The sequence below is a fragment of the Notamacropus eugenii genome, chromosome 7, assembly GCF_028372415.1.
Source record: "Notamacropus eugenii isolate mMacEug1 chromosome 7, mMacEug1.pri_v2, whole genome shotgun sequence".
In the NCBI taxonomy this organism is placed as follows: domain Eukaryota; kingdom Metazoa; phylum Chordata; class Mammalia; order Diprotodontia; family Macropodidae; genus Notamacropus; species Notamacropus eugenii.
The window spans coordinates 77,960,318-77,979,836 of record NC_092878.1 but is presented as its reverse complement, the minus strand read 5'-3'; the positions used below and the strand labels follow the sequence as shown (position 1 = coordinate 77,979,836).

Genomic DNA, 19,519 nt, shown 5'->3' with positions numbered 1-19,519 from the left:
ATGTTTCAACCATTCGTGAAGACTAGGATTCAGAGGAATTGAATTCTCCATTGTTAGAGGATGAGCCCACACCTTTCAAATCACAAATTCATTGAAGTATTTAAAATGTAACCGGGCTACAATATGTAAGATAAAAAGACTGGAAGCAGGCAATGTATTATAGTAATTTATTAGTTAAGTGATAGAGTGATTAATTAGGGTGATTGCTGTTGAAATGTAAAGAAAAGGCCAAATCTAAGAAATGTTACAGCAGAATTTGTAAACTGGATGCAAATGAGAGGCAAAAAGGGGCTTTTCAAAGTTCAACTCTAAGGTTAGGAGCTGAAGGAATCAGGAGAATAATGGTTCTGTATTATTAAAGGGGGAAAGTTTACATAGAGAGCCAGTTTGGGGAGAGGGCTGAGGAATTTAGCATTAGACAAGTTGAATTTGGGATAATGGAAGGGCATCCAAGTCAAAAAATCCCAAAGACAATTAGCAGTAGTCATTGCTGGAGATGTATATTTGGAAAGCACCGTCATGGAAATAATCTTTGAAACCACAAAGGAAATCATCCCTTCAGTGGTGCTGAGTTGTAGAAGAGCATAACATAGAAAATGTTATGATGAGAAGACAGAAGGAAGAGGAACTGGTGAAGAAAGCAACAAGTAGGGGAGAACCAGAAGATGGTAGTGTCATGGAGGCCAAGGAAAGAGAATGTTTGAATAGTGAAGAGTGAGCTGCACTGCCACATTCCCCCAAAGAAGCCGCGGAAAATGTGTACCTGCAAAAAAAAATGTACTTGGCTAAGAGAAGTTAATTAGTGACCTTAAAATAATTTCAGCAAGGTAAGTAGTAGGAAAAGTACCACACAGACTCTGAAAATGATCAGTGAAATTTGATTATTACAAGTTCTTTCAATTACTTTCCCCACATTTTTATTAAAACCTTTTTCAAGGCAGTTCCTGCCTTATGTTGAATTCTTCTCTACAATGTTGAATTCCCTTCTGTGTTGTACAGTAGTGCTCTAGTATATTTTAATGCCATTTAAATGGAATGCCCCTATTTCTACATGTCTGCATAAAACACTTTTATAAGCCATTTAGAAAACAACAGTTTTGTATTCTTCGATTCTACATTTTCAAGATTTGACATCTTTCTGTACTTTTTTTCTAGGTCATTGATTAGTTCTAAAAATTCTGCAGCTAGTATTTTCAGGAATGCTTGCTTCATGCCTCTTAGAATTTAAATTCAAAAGTTTTTTTTTTCATAGCAACCATAATTATTTGAGAGACATCACATCTACCTTGTTTCTTTTCCATGTTAACATCTCTCTTGTAAAATATCTTAGACTGACAGCACCAGGAACTGAAGGCAGAACTATCCATAATAGTCAATTGTGCTTTCTGGTTTTGGTAGAAAAATATATTTAAAGTTGCTTCTAATTCTTAACCTCTTCTGTTTCTCTTTGGAGGAACCAGTGAGGGTATAGTTTGCTATAAAGATCAAGTGAGATAATATATGTAAAGTGCTTTGCAAATCTGAAAATGCTATAAAAATATTAGCTGTGATTATTATTCTTCTGTCTTCTAACCAAGACCGCCATGTAGTGTGGTAACACATTTTTAAATGTCTAACATGTAAAAGGAAGAAATGAAAAGAAAAGGAGACTCAATTTTCTTCTTTGTACAAGAGTATGATTGATTCTTTGGGTTTTCACTTCAGTTTACTCATAAAAATTTATATTTTAAAGAGGTTGGAGGGAGTGGAATTTCTAAATCTCCCAAACTGAAAGGAGGTCTGGAATTCCAGATAAAATCATAATTTAAAATTTAATGCATTTTTATTGGCCTAAAATAATTTTTTCTATCATATGCTATTATAATTTTATAACTTTTTTTAAAAGTGTCCTGATTTCTTTATACACTTTTGGCATATTCTTGACTTGAAGCCCTCTGTTAAGAAGTTGACATTCAACAAAACCAGTCTTTATACCTGTTTAATTTCCATATCTTCCAATGTCATTTTGTTTTTCTATGCAAAGAAATGTTGAAAGTAGAACCAGTTGGAGTCATTTTTGTTGACTCACTGCCCACAATTGTTTAAAGGAATTTTGTGTCGCGTTGGGAGTAGATTTTTTTTTTTTAAACTATCAGGAAATTATGTTAAATTGGACATTAAAACCTTAGAGCTACAGTGTTGGAGTCATAACATGGAAATAGTTTGAGACTAATTCAGAAGGTTTTGGGCAAGGATCTGAATGCATCAAACAAGTAAATGTCAGTATAAATTTGCAATATGCTTAAAGCAGAGTTGCTGGTCACATTTACTTAACTCCTCGTCCAGAGATATTCAACATGCTATTAATTCCCCATACTTAGTTTCAGCATCAGAGTTTTATTTGTTCATACAGGATAACTTGCTGAAGTAAAATGCTACAGCTTTCAAGCTGTAACAAACCTTAGAGATCACCTTGTTCATCCCTGCCTTTTCATGGATGAGGAAACCAAGACCCAGAGAGTTTAAATAACATGCCCAAAGTCATACCATCCGTTTTTGACAGGAGTGAGACTACAAGGCTCCCAGCTTCTGGTCCAGTTGTTTCCAAGACCTCCAGATTTAACTTGTCACTAGTTATCTGTGCAATCTTGGAGAAGTTCTGTAACTTCTCTCAGCCTCAGTTTCTATACCTACAAAATAAAGATTGCTTCACAGGCTGCGTGTGAAAGTTAAATAAGAGAAAACCATAACATTTTAGAACTGGAAGGGAATCTTAAGAAATAACCTGGTTCTCTGCCCTCACAAGAACCAGTCCAGGTGAAATGAACTTGCCAGAAGCTACCTAACTAGGCAATGGCAGAACCCAGAATGAAAACCAAAGTCTCCTAACTCCAGAGTCTTTTGGTTTTTTCCCCACGATAAGACAGTGTCAGTCTTGAGGTTGATTTCATCTGGCCTGTGACAAAAACTAGGCAATATTATTGCTTTGGCAGTAATACTATAGTTCAGATAATAATTTCCACCCTAAGAATCCTTCTAGGGCTCTGATCAATTAAAACCTGAAATGATAAAAGCTAGTTAGCCCATCAATTCAGTTCAATTTAATTCAACAAGCACTTATTAACTACCTACCATGTGCCAAGTGTATGCCAAATACCTACTGCTATCCAGCAGGAATATGAAGACAAAGGAAATTTATATTTACTGTAGAGGAAAAGCTATACAGATAAGTAAATGCAAGAGATACAGAGTAATGAGAGCAGAGCAAGTGTGGGAAGAGAGTACTAACAGCAAAAAAGGAAGACCTCAAAGAGAGGGTAGTGTGTGAGCTGAGCTTTGAAGGGTCCTAGGAAGGGGTAGAGGACACCCTGTACAAAGACAGGGAATTTGGAGAGAAATGTGTTACATGGAGAACATTAAATAGGCCAATTTGTATAGGCCCCAGGATGTAGGAAGGATTATCATGTGAAAGCAGTCTAGAAATATAGGTAGGAGCCAGATTGTGAAGTTCTTAAATACCGAACATTCTTCCCCATTCTAATTCATCTTTTCCAGAAAAGCTTCATTGAAAGAGACTTAAGAATCATACCCAGACCCAACGTATAACCATCTAGCTCCCACAAAACAACATGTATGCCTGATTCTGGTGAGGAACCATATCTCATTCTGTGACGTGAATATTGCAGCAAGCAAAATATTAACTAAATTAAAGGCAGAATCTTTACCATTATGATAGACATCAGCACTCTCAGCCACAGATTTTAGTTACCAGTCACAGATTTTCTCCTATACCTCTTGTCCCTGGCAGCTCTTTCTTTAGGTGAATGCCTTTCTTAGGACTCAGCATCTTCAGCTTCTGGCTTGAACATTCTTGGTATTATGATCAGCTGGGAAGGTCACATGCCTTTACTCTAGACATTCTGTCCAATTTTCTATATCCAACTTAAGGACCAGACAAGTAAGCAATATTTCATACCTATTTGTAGCTAGCTAGGAAGAGGGAGAACATGCAGGAAGAATTTCTAGGGTTGATCCATCTTTATAGAAACCATCTTACTGGTAAATAAGTAGAGTTTCAACAAAGAGAGTCTTGTTTTTTCCTGTCAGATATTACTTTAAATGATAATAGAGCTATTGCCAGGATGAAGCAGAGAACCATGTTAAGCCAAGAATAGCCACTATACTTTGGTTAAAAAACAAAACAAAACAAAAAAAAAACCGATGTGCAATTATTAGTGGCAGGCTAGGTTCAAGCTATAGCATTTTATGAACATGAATATGAATTGCCAGGCAGCTGCCATACAGCTGTCATGTAGGAGAAGACATTTAACAGCTAGAACTGAAGTTGTCCTATCCCAATCACCAGTAACTTTGGAGAAGGGAGGTAGAGAAAAGCTGAGTTCATAACAGGAGAAAATAGAGTCAACCAACCAAATAAAATGGTGGTCCCATAGGATTTATACCAAAAGTGAAGAACTGTTGATAGCCTTTGACGTCCATTAGTTTCCAGTAGAAACTCAGTATGCTTGATATCAAATAAGATAATACTCTAAGGGATTATATATTATTTGAGAATCTAGATGTTATCTCAGGGACAAACCTGAAGAGAGACCTGAGAAGAGTGAATTCTAGGGAATTTTACCTCATATTTACATAACATTTATTATCCCATTTGCAGATTTTTTTTTTTAACTGAGGCTCAAAAGGTAAATAGTCATACTTCTGAGAACTATTCTAATTAGGATTCAAAACTTGAATTCCTAGTTCCAAATCTAGAGTTCTTTCCTCTGTTCTTAATGACTTACTGAAAGAATTCAACTTTTAACCTTGATGAAAATGTTATAAATTGATCATTAGCTACAAGGAAACAGAATGCCACAATCTTTCCAGATTTTGAAAAGACAGAAACAAAGTCAGAGACAAAAAGAGGGAGAATTTATTAAGTGTTTACTATGCACCAAGCACCCAGGATACAAATATATGTACAGTACCTATCCTCAAAGAGGGCATGATAATTGCATTCATATGGGGGAAGTAGCATGGATTATGGTTCAAATCAAAATGAGGCAAAAACTCACCTATCAGAACTCAGCTCCACCACTGTGAACCAGAATCTGAATGCTAACCCATCTATCCAAAGTAATCACTAGTAGGAAGCAGTCTTCCAGTAGAGGATTTGAGAAAGCAAGAACAAAGTTAATAGAGAAATTGGCAGCATGCAGCTGGAAGGCTGTGGAGTCTAGAAGAAATGAAAGGCTGAAGTGACCGTGGTAAGTAATCCAATGAATGAATCAGATACTCAGAGACATTTAGGACACTGCAGTGAAAAAGAGTAGCATCTCCACATGGCTCACCATTCCATTTTTGTGGATCCCCTTCTTGTGATTTGTGTAGAGGCCACCAGAAAAACGTAGCAATTTGCATTAAAAAGAAGCCCTCACTTGCCCTCTATTCTATTCTGGCCATTCCAGTGATTCAGTTTCAAGGCTCAAATGCAATGAAATACTCATGGGCCATAAAAATGAAATGAAAAATGGCTACTTATAACAAAGGATTGAAAGAATCCAATTACAAAAAAATGGGTACTGTTCCTTTCTGCCTCCACATTCACCAGGACAGCAATGCATCAGAAAGACATTCTGCAGGGCACTTAGTACTCAGCTAAGCTTCAGGAACACCAGTTCCTCATAAGCTGAGTTTTTTATACCATTAGGCTTATAGACCAAAAAAATACAAAGATGGCCTCCTTGCCTAAGCAATGGGAGATCATGGTAGCATGTGTAATAATGAGGCAACATATAACAATAGCTAGGCTAGCATTTACATAATACTTTAAAGTTTACAAAGTTCTGTACATGTTTGATCTCATATGAACTCTGTAACAACCCAGAGAGGTAGGTGTATTATCCCCATTTTACAGATGAGGAAACTGAGACTGACAGAGTGACTTTCCCCGGATCACACAGAGAGTAATAAATGCCCCTTCCACCATGTCTTCCTTGTAATTTTAGGATAAAGATGATCTTGAAGACTTACTGAAAGAATTCAACTCTTAACCTGGATGAAAATGCTATAAACTGATCATTAGTTACGAGGAAACAGAAGAAACATATTCTCTAATCTAAGAATTAAGTCTGAACTTGCCTCAGATCATCATTTTGCAGGAATTTAAAATGGTTCTCTAGTCCAACAGAGACCTGAAGAAAAAGTCTGCACTACATCATAACCAACACATGTCCATCCGGCCCTGCTTGAAGGCCTCCAATGAGAGTAGACGCAGTAACTACTAAGGGAGACTATTTCTCTTATAGATAACATCAGAAAATTTTTTCTCATAGCAAGCTTGAATCTGCCTCTAAAACCTCCATTCACTGTTTGCTCATGGGCCAAACAAAACAAGCCTAATCTACCTTCCTCATGAAAGTCCTTCAGATGTTTGAAGATCCCTTTTGTGACCTACCTTGAGTCTTCTCAAAGCTGGTTTTTTTTGAGGAATAAGATGACAGTCATTGCCTCAGATGCAAGGAGATCTATGTCCAGTATTCTGTACCCCTGGGAAATATTAGCTTCTGAGAAGTATTATGGCAGAGTGAATAGCCTGCTTGAGATTGGAATCAGGTTGACCTGGGTTCAAGTTCTGACTTCACATGTACTCACTGTAACCTCGGGCAAGTCACAACCTCTCAAGGCTTAAAACAATTCACCAAGAGAGTGAGTTGCAGAAAAATTATATATCTGTGTTTCCTCCCTAAGAGCTCCCCTCACCTATGAAATCACAAATCTTCACCCCCTCCAAAAAAATTTGCTATTCACTATCTTCTATCTGACTCAGTATGGAGGATGGTGAATAAGAAACTGCAGCTGTACTCAGGAGGAACACTTTCTTGTCTTGTTGTCCAGTCATTTCAGTCATGTCCGACACTTTGTGACCCCATTTGGGGTTTTCTTGGTACAGATACTGGAGTTTGCCATTTCCTTCTATAGTTCATTTTATAGATGAAGAAACTGAGGCAAACAAGGTCAAGTAACTTGCCCAGGGTCACATAGCTAGTATATGTATGAGGCTGGATTTAGACTCGAGTCTTCCTGACTCCTAGCCTGGCACTCTGTTCACTGCCATCTAATTGCCCCCAGCTGTCCTGTTTGCCCAGGTCAGTTATGAGGTGCTGAAATAGAAACTCATTGCCTATTGTCATGTCATCATGGATGATTGTTTGCCAATTCATCCCTCCTATGTCAGGATGTCTCCCAGGTCTTTTGCCCTTAGTTCTATTAAGTTAATATGGAGGTAAGACCATGTACCCTGGGTACCAAAATAGCCAGTATGTTTATACCTCCAAGAGACATATTGAAAGAGGTAATGGAGTGGCTAGTGCGTAGAAGATTGCAAAGAGCTATAAAAATCTGGTTGCATTTGTATTAATGTATTTATATAAGTACTACCTGGTCAAAACTTCAAATGAAAAATTCAGAGGCAGACAATATGAATATGAATGGAAATATATACTCTGCATGTTTGGGTACTCTTAAAATGTTCTGTTTTTATATCGCCTACTTCCATTTTAAAGTATCAGTTTATTTTTTTTCTTTTAGTTGACCCCATGTTTAGCCAGAATTAATTCAAAAAATTCACCTGATAAAATTGAAGTTTTCTTTTCCATCTAGATGTCAGTGTAAATGGTCACTTGTCATGAGGTCTCTTTCATTAGTAACTCACTGTGTTTTGATTCAGAATTTCTTAGATGTATAAGCTCTCTGGGTCTTTTCTTTTTCTTCAAAGGGATATTTTTACCAGATCTGGCTTTTATTATTCACTGTACCCCTTCTCTTCTTTCCTGTATGACTTATTCCCATCTTGATCCTAACCTGATAACAACACAATTAAAATTTTGGATTTCAATTTGTTCCTTGACAAACATTAAATAACCCTTCTCTCAGTTTTGTTTTTTACTTTATTTACATAGCTGCAACTTTTCCCTTACTCTGTGCCATGTGATGATTGTAGTATCTTTGTGCTATATTTAAAATCACATTTTATACTTCCATGGGTGTTTGTGGTCCTTCCCTCTTTGCAGATTACAACCAGTCCACACCTCCTCCTTCAGAATTCTCACCCATATCCTTCATGTCTTCCATAGAGCACTCACCCCATGCAGTTTCTCTTGTCCTTTTTAATACCGTGAAGGTAACAGTAATAATAATTACAACTAACATTTCTATTGTACGTACAATTTTCCAGACACGTTGGTAAGCATTTCATAGCTCATTTGATCTTCAAAACAACCATGGAAGGTAGGTTCTCTTATCTTCTCCATTTTACAGTTGAGGAAACTGAGGCAAACAGAAGTTAAATGACTTGCCCAGGATCACACAGCTAGGAAGTGCCTGAGGCCAGATTTAAACTCAGGCCCAGTGCTCTATCCACTGTACCACCTCATTGCCTCTGTTCACACTCACCATGTCATTCCACTGCCCTGTGGGGTACCTATAATTTTGATTCTTTAAAGACAGGAATGTTCCATGAATTAAAGCCTTATGCTATCACTGGGAAAAAAAATTTTTTGTATTTAAATTTATTTATTTAAGTTTTCAACATTCATTTCCACAAAATTTTGGGTTGCAAATTTTCTCCCCATTTCTCCCTTCCCCCCCACCCCAAAATGCCAAGCATTCTAATTAACCCTATGACCAATCTGTCCTCCCTTCTAACATCCCTCCCTTCCCTTATCCCCATCTTCTCTTTTGTCCTGAAGGGCAAGATAAATTTGTATACCCCATTACCTGTATTTCTTACTTCCTAGTTGCGAGAACAATACTCAACAATTGTTCCTAAAACTTTGAGTTCCAGCTTCTCTTCATCCCTCCCTCCCCACCCATTCCCTTTGGGAAGGCAGGCAATTCAATATAGGCCATATCTGTGTAGTTTTGCAAATGACTTCCCTTATAGTCGTGTGGTGTTAGACTAACTATATTTCCCACCATCCTATCATGCCCCCCATTGCTTCTATTCTCTCTTTTGATCCTGTCCCTCCCCAAGAGTACTCCCTCCTCCCACTGCCCTCCCTTCCATTATCTCCCCCACCCTGCTTATCCCCTTCTCCCCCACTATCCTGTATTGTAAGATAGGTTTTCATAGCAAAATGAGTGTGCATTTTATTCCTTCCTTTAGTTAAATGTGATGAGAGTAAGCTTCATTTGTTTCTCTCACCTCTCCCCTTTTTCCCTCCACTGAAAAGTCTTTTACTAGCCTCTTTTATGAGAGATAATTTGCCCCATTCCATTTCTCCCTTTCTCCTCCCAATATATTTCTCTCTCACTGCTTAATTTCATTATTTTAAGATATGATCTCATCCTATTCAGTTCACCCTGTGCTCTCTGTGTGTGTGTGTGTGTGTGTGTGTGTGTGTGTGATCCCACCAACTACCCAGATACTGAAAAAAGTTTCAAGAGTTACAAATATTGTCTTTCCATGGAGGAATGTAACAGTTCAACTTTAGTAAGTCCTTTATGACTTCTCTTTGCTGTTTACCTTTTCATGCTTCTCTTCATTCTTGTGTTTGAAAATCAAATTTTCTTTTCAGCTCTGGTCTTTTCATTAAGAATACTTGAAAGTCCTCTATTTCATTGAAAGACCATTTTTCCCCCTGAAGTATTATACTCAGTTTTGCTGGGTAGGTGATTCTTGGTTTTAGTCCTAGTTCCTTTGACTTCTGGAATATCATATTCCATGCCCTTCAATCCCTTAATGTTGAAACTGCTAGATCTTGTGTTATCCTGATTGTATTTACACAATACTTGAATTGTTTCTTTCTAGCTGCTTGCAGTATTTTCTCCTTGACCAGGGAACTCTGGAATTTGGCCACAATGTTCCTAGGAGTTTCTCTTTTTGGATCTCTTTCAGGAGGTGATCAGTGGATTCTTTCAATATTTATTTTGCCCCCTGGTTCTAGAATCTCAGGGCAGTTTTCCTTGATAATTTCATGAAAGATGATGTCTAGGCTCTTTTTTTGATCAAGGCTTTCAGGCAGTCCCATAATTTTTAAATTGTCTCTCCTGGATCTTTTTTCCAGGTCAGTTGTTTTTCCAATGAGATATTGCACATTATCTTCCATTTTTTCAATTTTTTGGTTTTGTTTTGTGATTTCTTGGTTTCTCATAAAGTCATTAGCCTCCATCTGTGCCATTCTAATTTTGAAAGAACTATTTTCTTCAGTGAGCTTTTGGACCTCCTTTTCCATTTGGCTAATTCTGCTTTTGAAAGCATTCTTCTCCTCATTGGCTTTTTGAACCTCTTTTGCCAATTGAGTCAGCCTATTTTTAAAGGTGTTATTTTCTTCAGCATTTTTTGGATCTCCTTTAGCAAAGTGTTGACCCACTTTTCATGCTTTTCTTGCATCTCTCTCATTTCTCTTCCCAGTTTTTCCTCCACCTCTCTTACTTGATTTTCAAAATCCTTTTTGAGCTCTTCCATGGCCTGAGCCCATTGAATATTTATTCTGGATGTTTGGGATACAGAAGCCTTGACTTTTATGTCTTTCCCTGATGGTAAGCATTGTTCTTCCTCATCCAAAAGGATGGGAGAAGATATCTGTTCACCAAGAAAGTAACCTTCTATAGTCTTATTACTTTTTCCCTTTTTTGGGCATTTTTCCCAACCAGTTCCTTGACTTTTTGGTCTTTTGTCAAGAGTAGGATATACTCTGGGAATCTGTGAGATCTCAGTTCCTCCAAGGTGGCATGATCAAACGTGTACTGGTCTGGATGCAGAGAGGGCTTTTTGTGCACAGAATCTTAGCACTTACCTCTCCACAGCCACCTGGCCTCCAGTTCCACCAAGTCAGCACTGGGGGCTGATTTTCAGATAAACTGGATGGGCAGGGCCATCATTCAGTGTGAGACAAAGACCAGCTAGCCCAGGGTCTCCACACAGGGCTGAGGCAAGACTCAGCTCTTCAGTGCCCCTGGGGGTTTTTACGCTCCAACAATGGAGTGGTGTGTAAGGGCTGCTGTGCAGCCTCTGTGGCTGCTGCCTACTGCTGGAGCTATGAGAAGGCCCTTCCCCCTTCCTGGTCAGCTGTGGGTTGAGGGATCTGGGAACTGCTGCTGCTGGGACTAGGGATTCCACGACTGAAGATTCTGCCCCCAAGAACTGTTCCCGAGCTGCGCCACGTAGCCAAAGCTGGGCTGGGGTCTGCGCTCCACTCTGTGCCCGGTGCAACAGATGTTTCCCATGAGCCTTTCAGGTCACCCTGGGCTGGAAATCTCCTCCACTCTGTTGTTCTCCACTTCTGCTGCTCCAGAATTTGTTGAGAGTCCCTCTCTAAAAGTATTTTATGGGCTGTGTGGGGACACCCTGCATATGTATGTCTTTCTACTCCGCCATCTTGGCTCTGCCTCCCCTCTCTGGGAGAATATTGGCATTAACAAAATAAGGTCTGTAGCAGCAAGTATCTTAGAATCACTGAAAGGGCTATGCAGTCTCCCAAATGAAATCCAGAACACTCTTAGACATCCATAAAAGCTTAAATGTAAACCCCTCTTTTAAAAATGAGATTCATTTTTCACTTTATTCAACTTGCGTTGACCCAGATTATTTACACTAAAGGGAAAGGTGATTGACTCCCTTTTAAAATGTGATTTTAAATATAGCACAAAGATACTACAATCATCACATAATATCAGTTTTTCCTTCTTCCAAAGCATTTTAGCATCAGAATATACTGCTGCCCTTTCATCGTAAACACCATTCTCTTTCCTTTATTCTTAGCCCCTTCATTTAGCATTATTTTGTTGTTTCCTTGGTTTCAAATTTTATTTCTTTATGTGAACTGGGAACCAAAGCCTTTCATTTGATGGGTGATCTTGTGCATTCTGGAAACTCATACATGTAATCGTGGAATAAACATAGCAGCTGGAAGGACTCTTTCCTGAACAAAACCCAAGTGGGACATTTGGGTGCAAGCCAAGATTTCAGCAGCCACAGCCGTTGAAGTAAAAAGACTGGCTACATTACAATGCCAGCAAATCACTCCTGGACTGATAGAAATGTCCTTCAGGTAATGATCAGACAGAGGGTTGGGACCTTACTCGTCTAATTGCCTGACCACAAAATAAAATGTTTACTATAACCTTCCCTAGTCCCTACACCAAATTAATTGCCTTAATGCAACTAAAAGTAAAGAAGCTACATGACTCAGTGGAAAAGATTAAGAATTAAAATTAAAAAATTGGAAGATTTTCCATAGGAATCTAGATCTAGTATCTGATTGCTCTTACCTTAGGCAAGATAATCAACGTCTTGGTATCTCAGGTTTCATCCAGTAAAGAGGGTAGCAAGATAATTCTTAACTCAAGAATGTCAGATAAAGGTTTGACTCCTACAGACAGCCAATATAAAAGAAACATTGCAAGAACTAGAAAAGCAGCATGACACAATGGAGGAGACCTCAGACTCTTACAAGACAGGCACTCAGTCCCTCAAGCTGCCATTTAACTACCTGAATAATTTTAGGGATGTCACGTTTCTGAGCCCCAGTTTTCTTCATCTGAAAAATGGAAATAATAATGTTCATACTGTTTACCTCACAGTTATGAGAAAAGGAGTTAGTCAATATAGAGCAGTATATAAATGTGAGGGATAGTTAGGTGGTGCAGTAGAGTGGCAGGCCTGTAATCAGTAAGACTCATCTTCCTGAGTTCAGATGTGGCCTCACACACGTCCTAGCTGTGTGACTCTGGACAGGTCACTTAACCCTGTTTGCCTCAATTTCTTCATCTGTAAAATGAGTTGGAGAAGGAAATGGCAAAAACCATTCCAGTATCTTTGCCAAGAAAACCTCAGATGGGATCATGAAGAACTGGACATGACTGAGAAGACTGACCAAAAACATATAAATATGATCCTAGGATTATAATACTGAGAGAAATACGAGTATTAAAGTGTGTTAACAATAAAAACTTTATCAGGTAAGACTTCATGTGACTTTTAAAAAAACTGATTTGGTGGTATTATTTGAAAGAAAGATGAGCAGAATTTTGTGTATTATGTCATTCAATTTTCAGAGAATTGTTTCAAGAAGAGTCAGTTAATTATTATAAGAAAAAATTCCATCTTTCCAAGCATCAGTTATGCTGATGTGTTCTTCATATTTCAGGATGCCTAGGGGCAAAAACAGTGTAAGAGTTATAAGAGAACTAAAGCCTTTTCTGTATAAATAATAGAAGCAGTTACCAAATAGGAAGAAACACCTTAAAAATCATATTAATTTTCTTCTAAATTCAGATCGTACTTGGTGAAAACTTTTCAAAACATCTTGCCTTTCCTTTTGCATGCTGAATTGGTCCTCCTTGATATTCAAATGATCTATTTGCAAAGGTCTTGCTGAAGTCTTGTATTTGGATGAATTCCTGAGCAAATCAGAACACTGATGTAGGGGAAATGAATGAATAAGTAGTGCTTAAAGTACAAAATGTTGGACAGTGATTCTAGCTTATGTCCATTTGTTCAAAGATTTACTTCCATTTTGTTTTTTCTTACCAGAGCACAAGAGGGAAAGTGCATATTCTAGAAGCATTTTTCAGCTTATCCTTTTAAGAGATTTTTTTTTATTTTGAACCTTGACCATTTACACCACATTTGTCCTTATTAGACTGTAACCGGTTTAACTAGCAATATGGGATTCCCACCAATTGTGCTTGTCTGTTATTTACCAAACCATTAATTTCTTCTGAGTAACTCAAATCCATCATTATGTGCTTTTGTTGTTTGCTTTTATGTTCATTCACAGTGATGTTGTAAATATTACAGTCTCCCTAGGTTTAAAAAATCTATTTATTATGAACAAATTCATTGCTTCATTGATTTACATATTTAAAATGCAGAGAGCCACAAATTAAAAGTATTGCTTTCCTATTTAAAAAAAAAAAGATGCCATTCTTTCCTAAATGTACTGTGTTTGTCTTACAGAATTAACACTCAAGATTCAAAGACTGGTAGATACCTTTTGTAGTTTATTTTTATATACAATGGGAATGATGATGGTAAGAAGACTTAACTTCAGAACCCTAGATGTGTTGTGTTTTGCATAATTACAAATTAATTCCTGGAAACTAATGGTCAGCTAGTTTATTCTTTGAAGTCTTTTTGTCTGAGGTCATATCATCTATAAGAAGAAAGTAAAATTTCTTCAATGAAATTGTGAATTCATTTTTCCAGTATATGTACTATGAGATAAACTCAGTAAGCCTTTCTATACTTTGAGTTTACAGGTTTTCCTTAGTTGTTTATTGTGTTCAAGACATAGGTTTGTTTTCTTCTAGCTTCATACATTTTATGCACCTTACAGGGCTGTTGCAGACAAAGTCTTTTCTAAGCCTTAAAATGCAATATAAAGATGAGGTATTATAATGATGACAATTATGTAAGACAAGTTTATAGTGGAAATATTTTAAAATTTCAGAACCTAATGTCCATTTCCTGATAAAATATTCACTTCTGGACATATTTTCTACTAATATAAGTTCAAAGAAGATGTTGTAATAGTTATGTTTTAAATATAGATTTTCTAAAAATAAACATAAGCCAAAATATTGCTTGGCTGACACTGATTGTGTGTGTGTGTGTGTGTGTGTGTGTGTGTGTGTGTGTGAATAAAAGTTTAAATTGCCATTATTGTTTCCTGAACCTTACACATTTAAGGTCCTACTCTTGGTCTTGTGGTTGCCTTAGCATTTTGACAGAATCATGCCAAGCTGATCCAACTGACTTCTCATTCTTTCTTTGCTTTGCATGCTAGTCATTCTCTGTCTTGAATATTGTGACCTACTGCGGCCTTGTGTTTCATTTGCCCAACATTCACATGATGGTTTTTCTTGATAGGCATGCTAGCTGTGTGACCCTGGACAAATCACTTAATCTTGTTTGCCTCATCTGTAAAATGGCCTGGAGAAAGAAATGGCAGATACTCCAGTATCTTTGCCACAAAAACCTCAAATGGGGTCAAGAAGAGTCATAATTCACTAAAATGACTCAACAACAAAAATTATTTTCTGGCTGCTGAAAGCTCCTACTGTACATTGGGCAACTGAGGGTTACTTGAATAGTCTAATGAATACCCAAAAGTGTTTGTTAGGTTTCTTCATGATCCCTACCCTCCAGGATAAAACCCTTCTAGTAGGCTAAGAAGGAAAAGGTAATCAAGTCGGAGATCAGAACTTTGATATATTCAAAGAACTGCCTTATATATCTATCTTATATGATAATTATGCATTGATAAATTACACATTCCACACCAATAAGATCAAATCAGTCAATACTTAAAGAAATTGATTCAGGCTATTCACTGGAAGGTCAAATACTGAAGCTTAAATACTTTGGCCAATTAACGAGAAGATGGGACTAATTGGAAAAGACCCCGATGTTGGGAAAGATTGAAGGCAAAAGGAAAAGGAGGTGACAGAGGATGAGATGGATAGATAGTGTCATGGAAACAATGAACGTGACCTTGGACAGAGTGTGGGAGATAGTAGAGGATAGAAGGGTCTAGCATGCTATGATCCATGGGGTCATGAAGGATCAGACATGACTGAGTGATTGAACAACAACAACATTGCACATGCATAATTTAGTGTTAGGTGTTAAATTGAGCAATTAAAAGATCTCTTTCCTTGCCATTGTAATTTGTTATAACAAATATAGATGTTGACATACACATGTGTAAAATGCATATATATGTGTGTATATATATACACATAGTACACAATTATGCAGATTCCATACAGATAAAATACAAAGTGGTAAAGATAATGTAGACAAGTCCAGCTACTGACTTTAGAATTCAGTCTCTTTAAAGTTCATGTAAAAAAAAACAAACATTTTCTTGACATTGTACACATTTCCAATTATATCTAATATATTACTTGTTACAGCATGAGTCCACTGAGAGAAAAAATTGTAATAGCTTATTTTCAGACCAAATATGACTATACATTAGCAGCAGAAATAATATAGCCGTCTTATAAGAAATACAACAGAAAGGTTATTCGCTAAACTGTTTTCCCACACTATTGTATTTTGTTCTTGTATGTCCTGATAATTTAACCAGAAAGGAAAAAATGAACTCCATTTTCTAAGACTTAGATTTTTGTTACTCCAAGAAAAAAAAATAGAAGGTAATTGATAGATTTATTCTGGAAAACAATCTGGAATGATCTGAGAAAAGACTACTAAGGTGTCCATGCCATTTGGCTCTGCAATACCACTACTAGGTCATTCCCCCCAAGAAAGTCAAAGACAAAAAAAAAAGAACCCACATATGCCAAAATATTCATAGCAGCATTTTTGTGGTAGCAAAAAACTAGAGAAAGAAAGTGAATGCCTATTGATCAGGGAATGGTTGAACAAATTGTGACTTGTTGACCTTATGGAATATTATTGTGCCATAAGAAACACTGAATATGAGAAATTCAGAGAAGTTATCACAAGACTTATATGGACTGATGCAAAATGAAAAAAGCAGAACTGGGAAAGTGGCCAGAGAGACAACTGAACTCAGATTAGGCCAATTAGCCAGTTGTGTAGATGTCTAGGTGGCATAGTTGATAAGGTGCTATACTTGGAGTCAGAAAAGACCTGAATTCAAATTCTGCCTCAGTTATGTAATAACTGTGTGACCCTAGACAGGGTCACTTGATCATTCAAGCTCAGTTTCCTCACCTTCCTCACAGAGTTGTTTTAAGATGAATTGAGATAACAGTAGAAAGTACTTTGCAAACCTTAAAATACTGTATGAATGCTAAATATTATTAAATGCAATGACCAAAATAAACTCCAAGGCATAAATGATAAAATCCTTCTACCATCTCTCAGCAGATTGTGGTATCTGAGACAGATACAGTTATTAAGCTGGCAGGTGAATGGAACATTTATTAAGAAGTTACTGTGCAAATTTATGTAGTGCCTTCATATTTGAAAGAACTTTTCTTGTAAGAACCCTATGAGGGAGGTGGTACAATTAAACAAAGAAACCTGAGGCTCAGAGATAAAGTGACTTACAGGCATATAGCTACTAACTCTAAATTAAGAGACTGGAATTGAACACCATGCTCTTGACCCCACATGCAATACTCTTTCCATTGCAGCACAAAACTTGGATTTCTATATGATATTTGACAAAGTCTTTCCTTATGTCTTGAAGACAAGATGTAGAAATTTAGAATTACTAAAACCAAAATAAGATTTCCATGAATAAGTGTCAACCATGGGCAAGTCACTGGGCATCAGTTTCTTTACCTATAAAATGGGTTTTCTTGAATTACCTACTTCAAAAAGTTACCAGGAGAAAAAAAAACACGCTTTTGTAAGTCAAAAAGTATTATACACCATGAACTGAGTATATCATTGTTGACTTCTCTAAGACCCAATGGCTCTTCACTGTGAGAAGGCAGTCATGGCTTCTCTAAGTTATGCCATAAGAATAGCAGGTACTAGCAGGTTCTAACAAGATAAACAATTTTGGAGTCAAGGCATGGCAGCAAGCTGTATCTACTGCCCAGCTCAGTGCCAAAAAAAAAAAAAAAATTAGCAGTAGCAGGTACAGCACTAAGTAATTAATTCTTTGTCCATGGCTACCCCTAGAACATAAATAGATCATCTCTTAAGTGACTGACAAAGGAGAAAAAATATTGCTCAGAATCAAAGATTTTAAAATATCTTTACACATCAGCTTGATTGCTGATAGTCAATGTGAGATCTTTATGCAAGAACCAACTAGTTGATGCTGATGAAAGACCTGAACAATACATATCCGTATCAGCATTCTTACTGTAAATTATTCCAGAAGACAATAAAAAGTTGCAGCTAAATGGAAGAACAGGTCACAGATTCTTCTTAAGAAAATAAAGAAATTGGTGGATTTGGTATCGTCATAGATCCAAAGGCAACAAGCAGCACCATGTAACCTAACATTTGGACAGCTCATCAAAGACTGCTCTTCATGAGCATAAAGAAAAAGGTTACCATGAAGATAATTGCAATTTATGTGCCAGCCTCTACTGTATGGAATGAAGAAGTAGAAATATTCTATGAGAAATTTGACAAGATCAGTTAAAATAACAAAAGGACAATATATACCTGAATGGTTATTATTCCGTGAGTGACTTAAATGTATAAGAGAGCACAAGAAAGGAGGGTAAACGAATATTTTGGAAAATGGGATGTGTGATTAAGAAACAAAAGAGACCAAAGACATATAGTCAATTTCTGAGTAGTCTACATCTCAGTAGAGATAAATAACTTAATATCCATGAGGCATTTTTTAAGTCATCTGTGCTTGTCAGGCTATTGACTAGTTAAGGGTGAAAATCAGAACTAATTCAGAAGAAAGGCTAAAATGAAAAGACACTCATTCAGTTACAACAATTCTAACCTCATATACCTGCAGACTGTAGAATCTAAAAATAAAAAACAAACTGAAAAATTGATAAAAATAAAAATAGTGACCTATCATCATTTTAGAGATGTTTCATAGTTGCCAATTTAATAGTTGCAAGGATAAAAGAGGCCAGAAACTGTCTCAACCAGCAAATATTTTATCTCCTTACCAAACAGAAATGGCAACAAGATCATTTCTAGAGAATTTAAGAAAAGATTTTGCAATTGATGGATTATGTCACACAAAAGAAAGAAAAACAATAGAGGAAAAAAACAAGCCTGCTGAAAGCTTAATGTGAGATCAAACCAGATAATCCCCAAAGGTTTTAAGGATCAAACTGGAAATGCTGTAGCAAATAAACATGACATAGATCAGATTTGCCTCTGTTTCTAGTGATCTATCCTCATCATTGTTGATAATGGAATCATCACATTTAGATACTACTTCTTTATTTCTTAGTCACTATGTGAAGAAGTAGAAATGTCACTAAGAAAATTAAGTCAGGAAGAATGGATAGACCTAACCAAATGCTTACTGAAGAAATCTGTGCTAGAGATGACATCATTTTAAAAACATTCAGGACATGATTTTCAAGCTATCTCTTGGGAAGAAGGAAAGAGTCCAAAAGAATGAAAAATATTATTGATGGTATTATTATTAAAGAAATATTAGAGAAATATTGGCAACCATCAGTCCATCTTCCTATTTTTTCCTCTCTATAAAATCTTTATGAGAAAAATTGTGCACATCTTGAATGATATCCAGAATGAAAATATGAGATGAAATACAAACTTCTGGAGGTGACTATCCATGGTAGACCTCATCTTCACAATTACTCAGCTGATTGAGAGATTAACAGAATTCAAGATTCTAATATTTACAGTTTATCGAATACAAAATAAAAAAGCATTTGACTTGGTAGGACAAAATGAAGCTTTAAAGCCTCTTTTCCAACAAGTTGTCTTCTATTAATATGTTAAGACATGTATGAACCAGCAGTTCTCAAAAGAATTATAAGGTGTTAACAGCCATATGAAAAAAATACTCCAAATCACCAATGAGAGAAACATGAATCAAAATGACCTAACCTTTCACTTCATACTCTGCAG

General features: G+C 36.8%; 1 protein-coding gene across 12 annotated transcripts in view; it reads left to right on the top strand.

Annotated features, from left to right (window-relative positions):
• EFCAB11 (EF-hand calcium binding domain 11) overlaps positions 1-19,519 on the top strand; it is a 159,264-nt gene that overhangs the window by 106,243 nt on the left and 33,502 nt on the right. For 2 of the 12 annotated variants that reach the window (XM_072622847.1, XM_072622842.1), the window contains one exon: positions 5,991-19,513. The exons of the other annotated variants lie outside the window; for them this stretch is intronic. In XM_072622847.1, coding sequence (XP_072478948.1) covers positions 5,991-6,018 — 28 coding nt within the window. In that variant the 3' untranslated portion in view covers positions 6,019-19,513. Of the gene's footprint in view, positions 1-5,990; positions 19,514-19,519 lie in introns of those variants that run through there. 12 annotated transcript variants of the gene reach the window in all.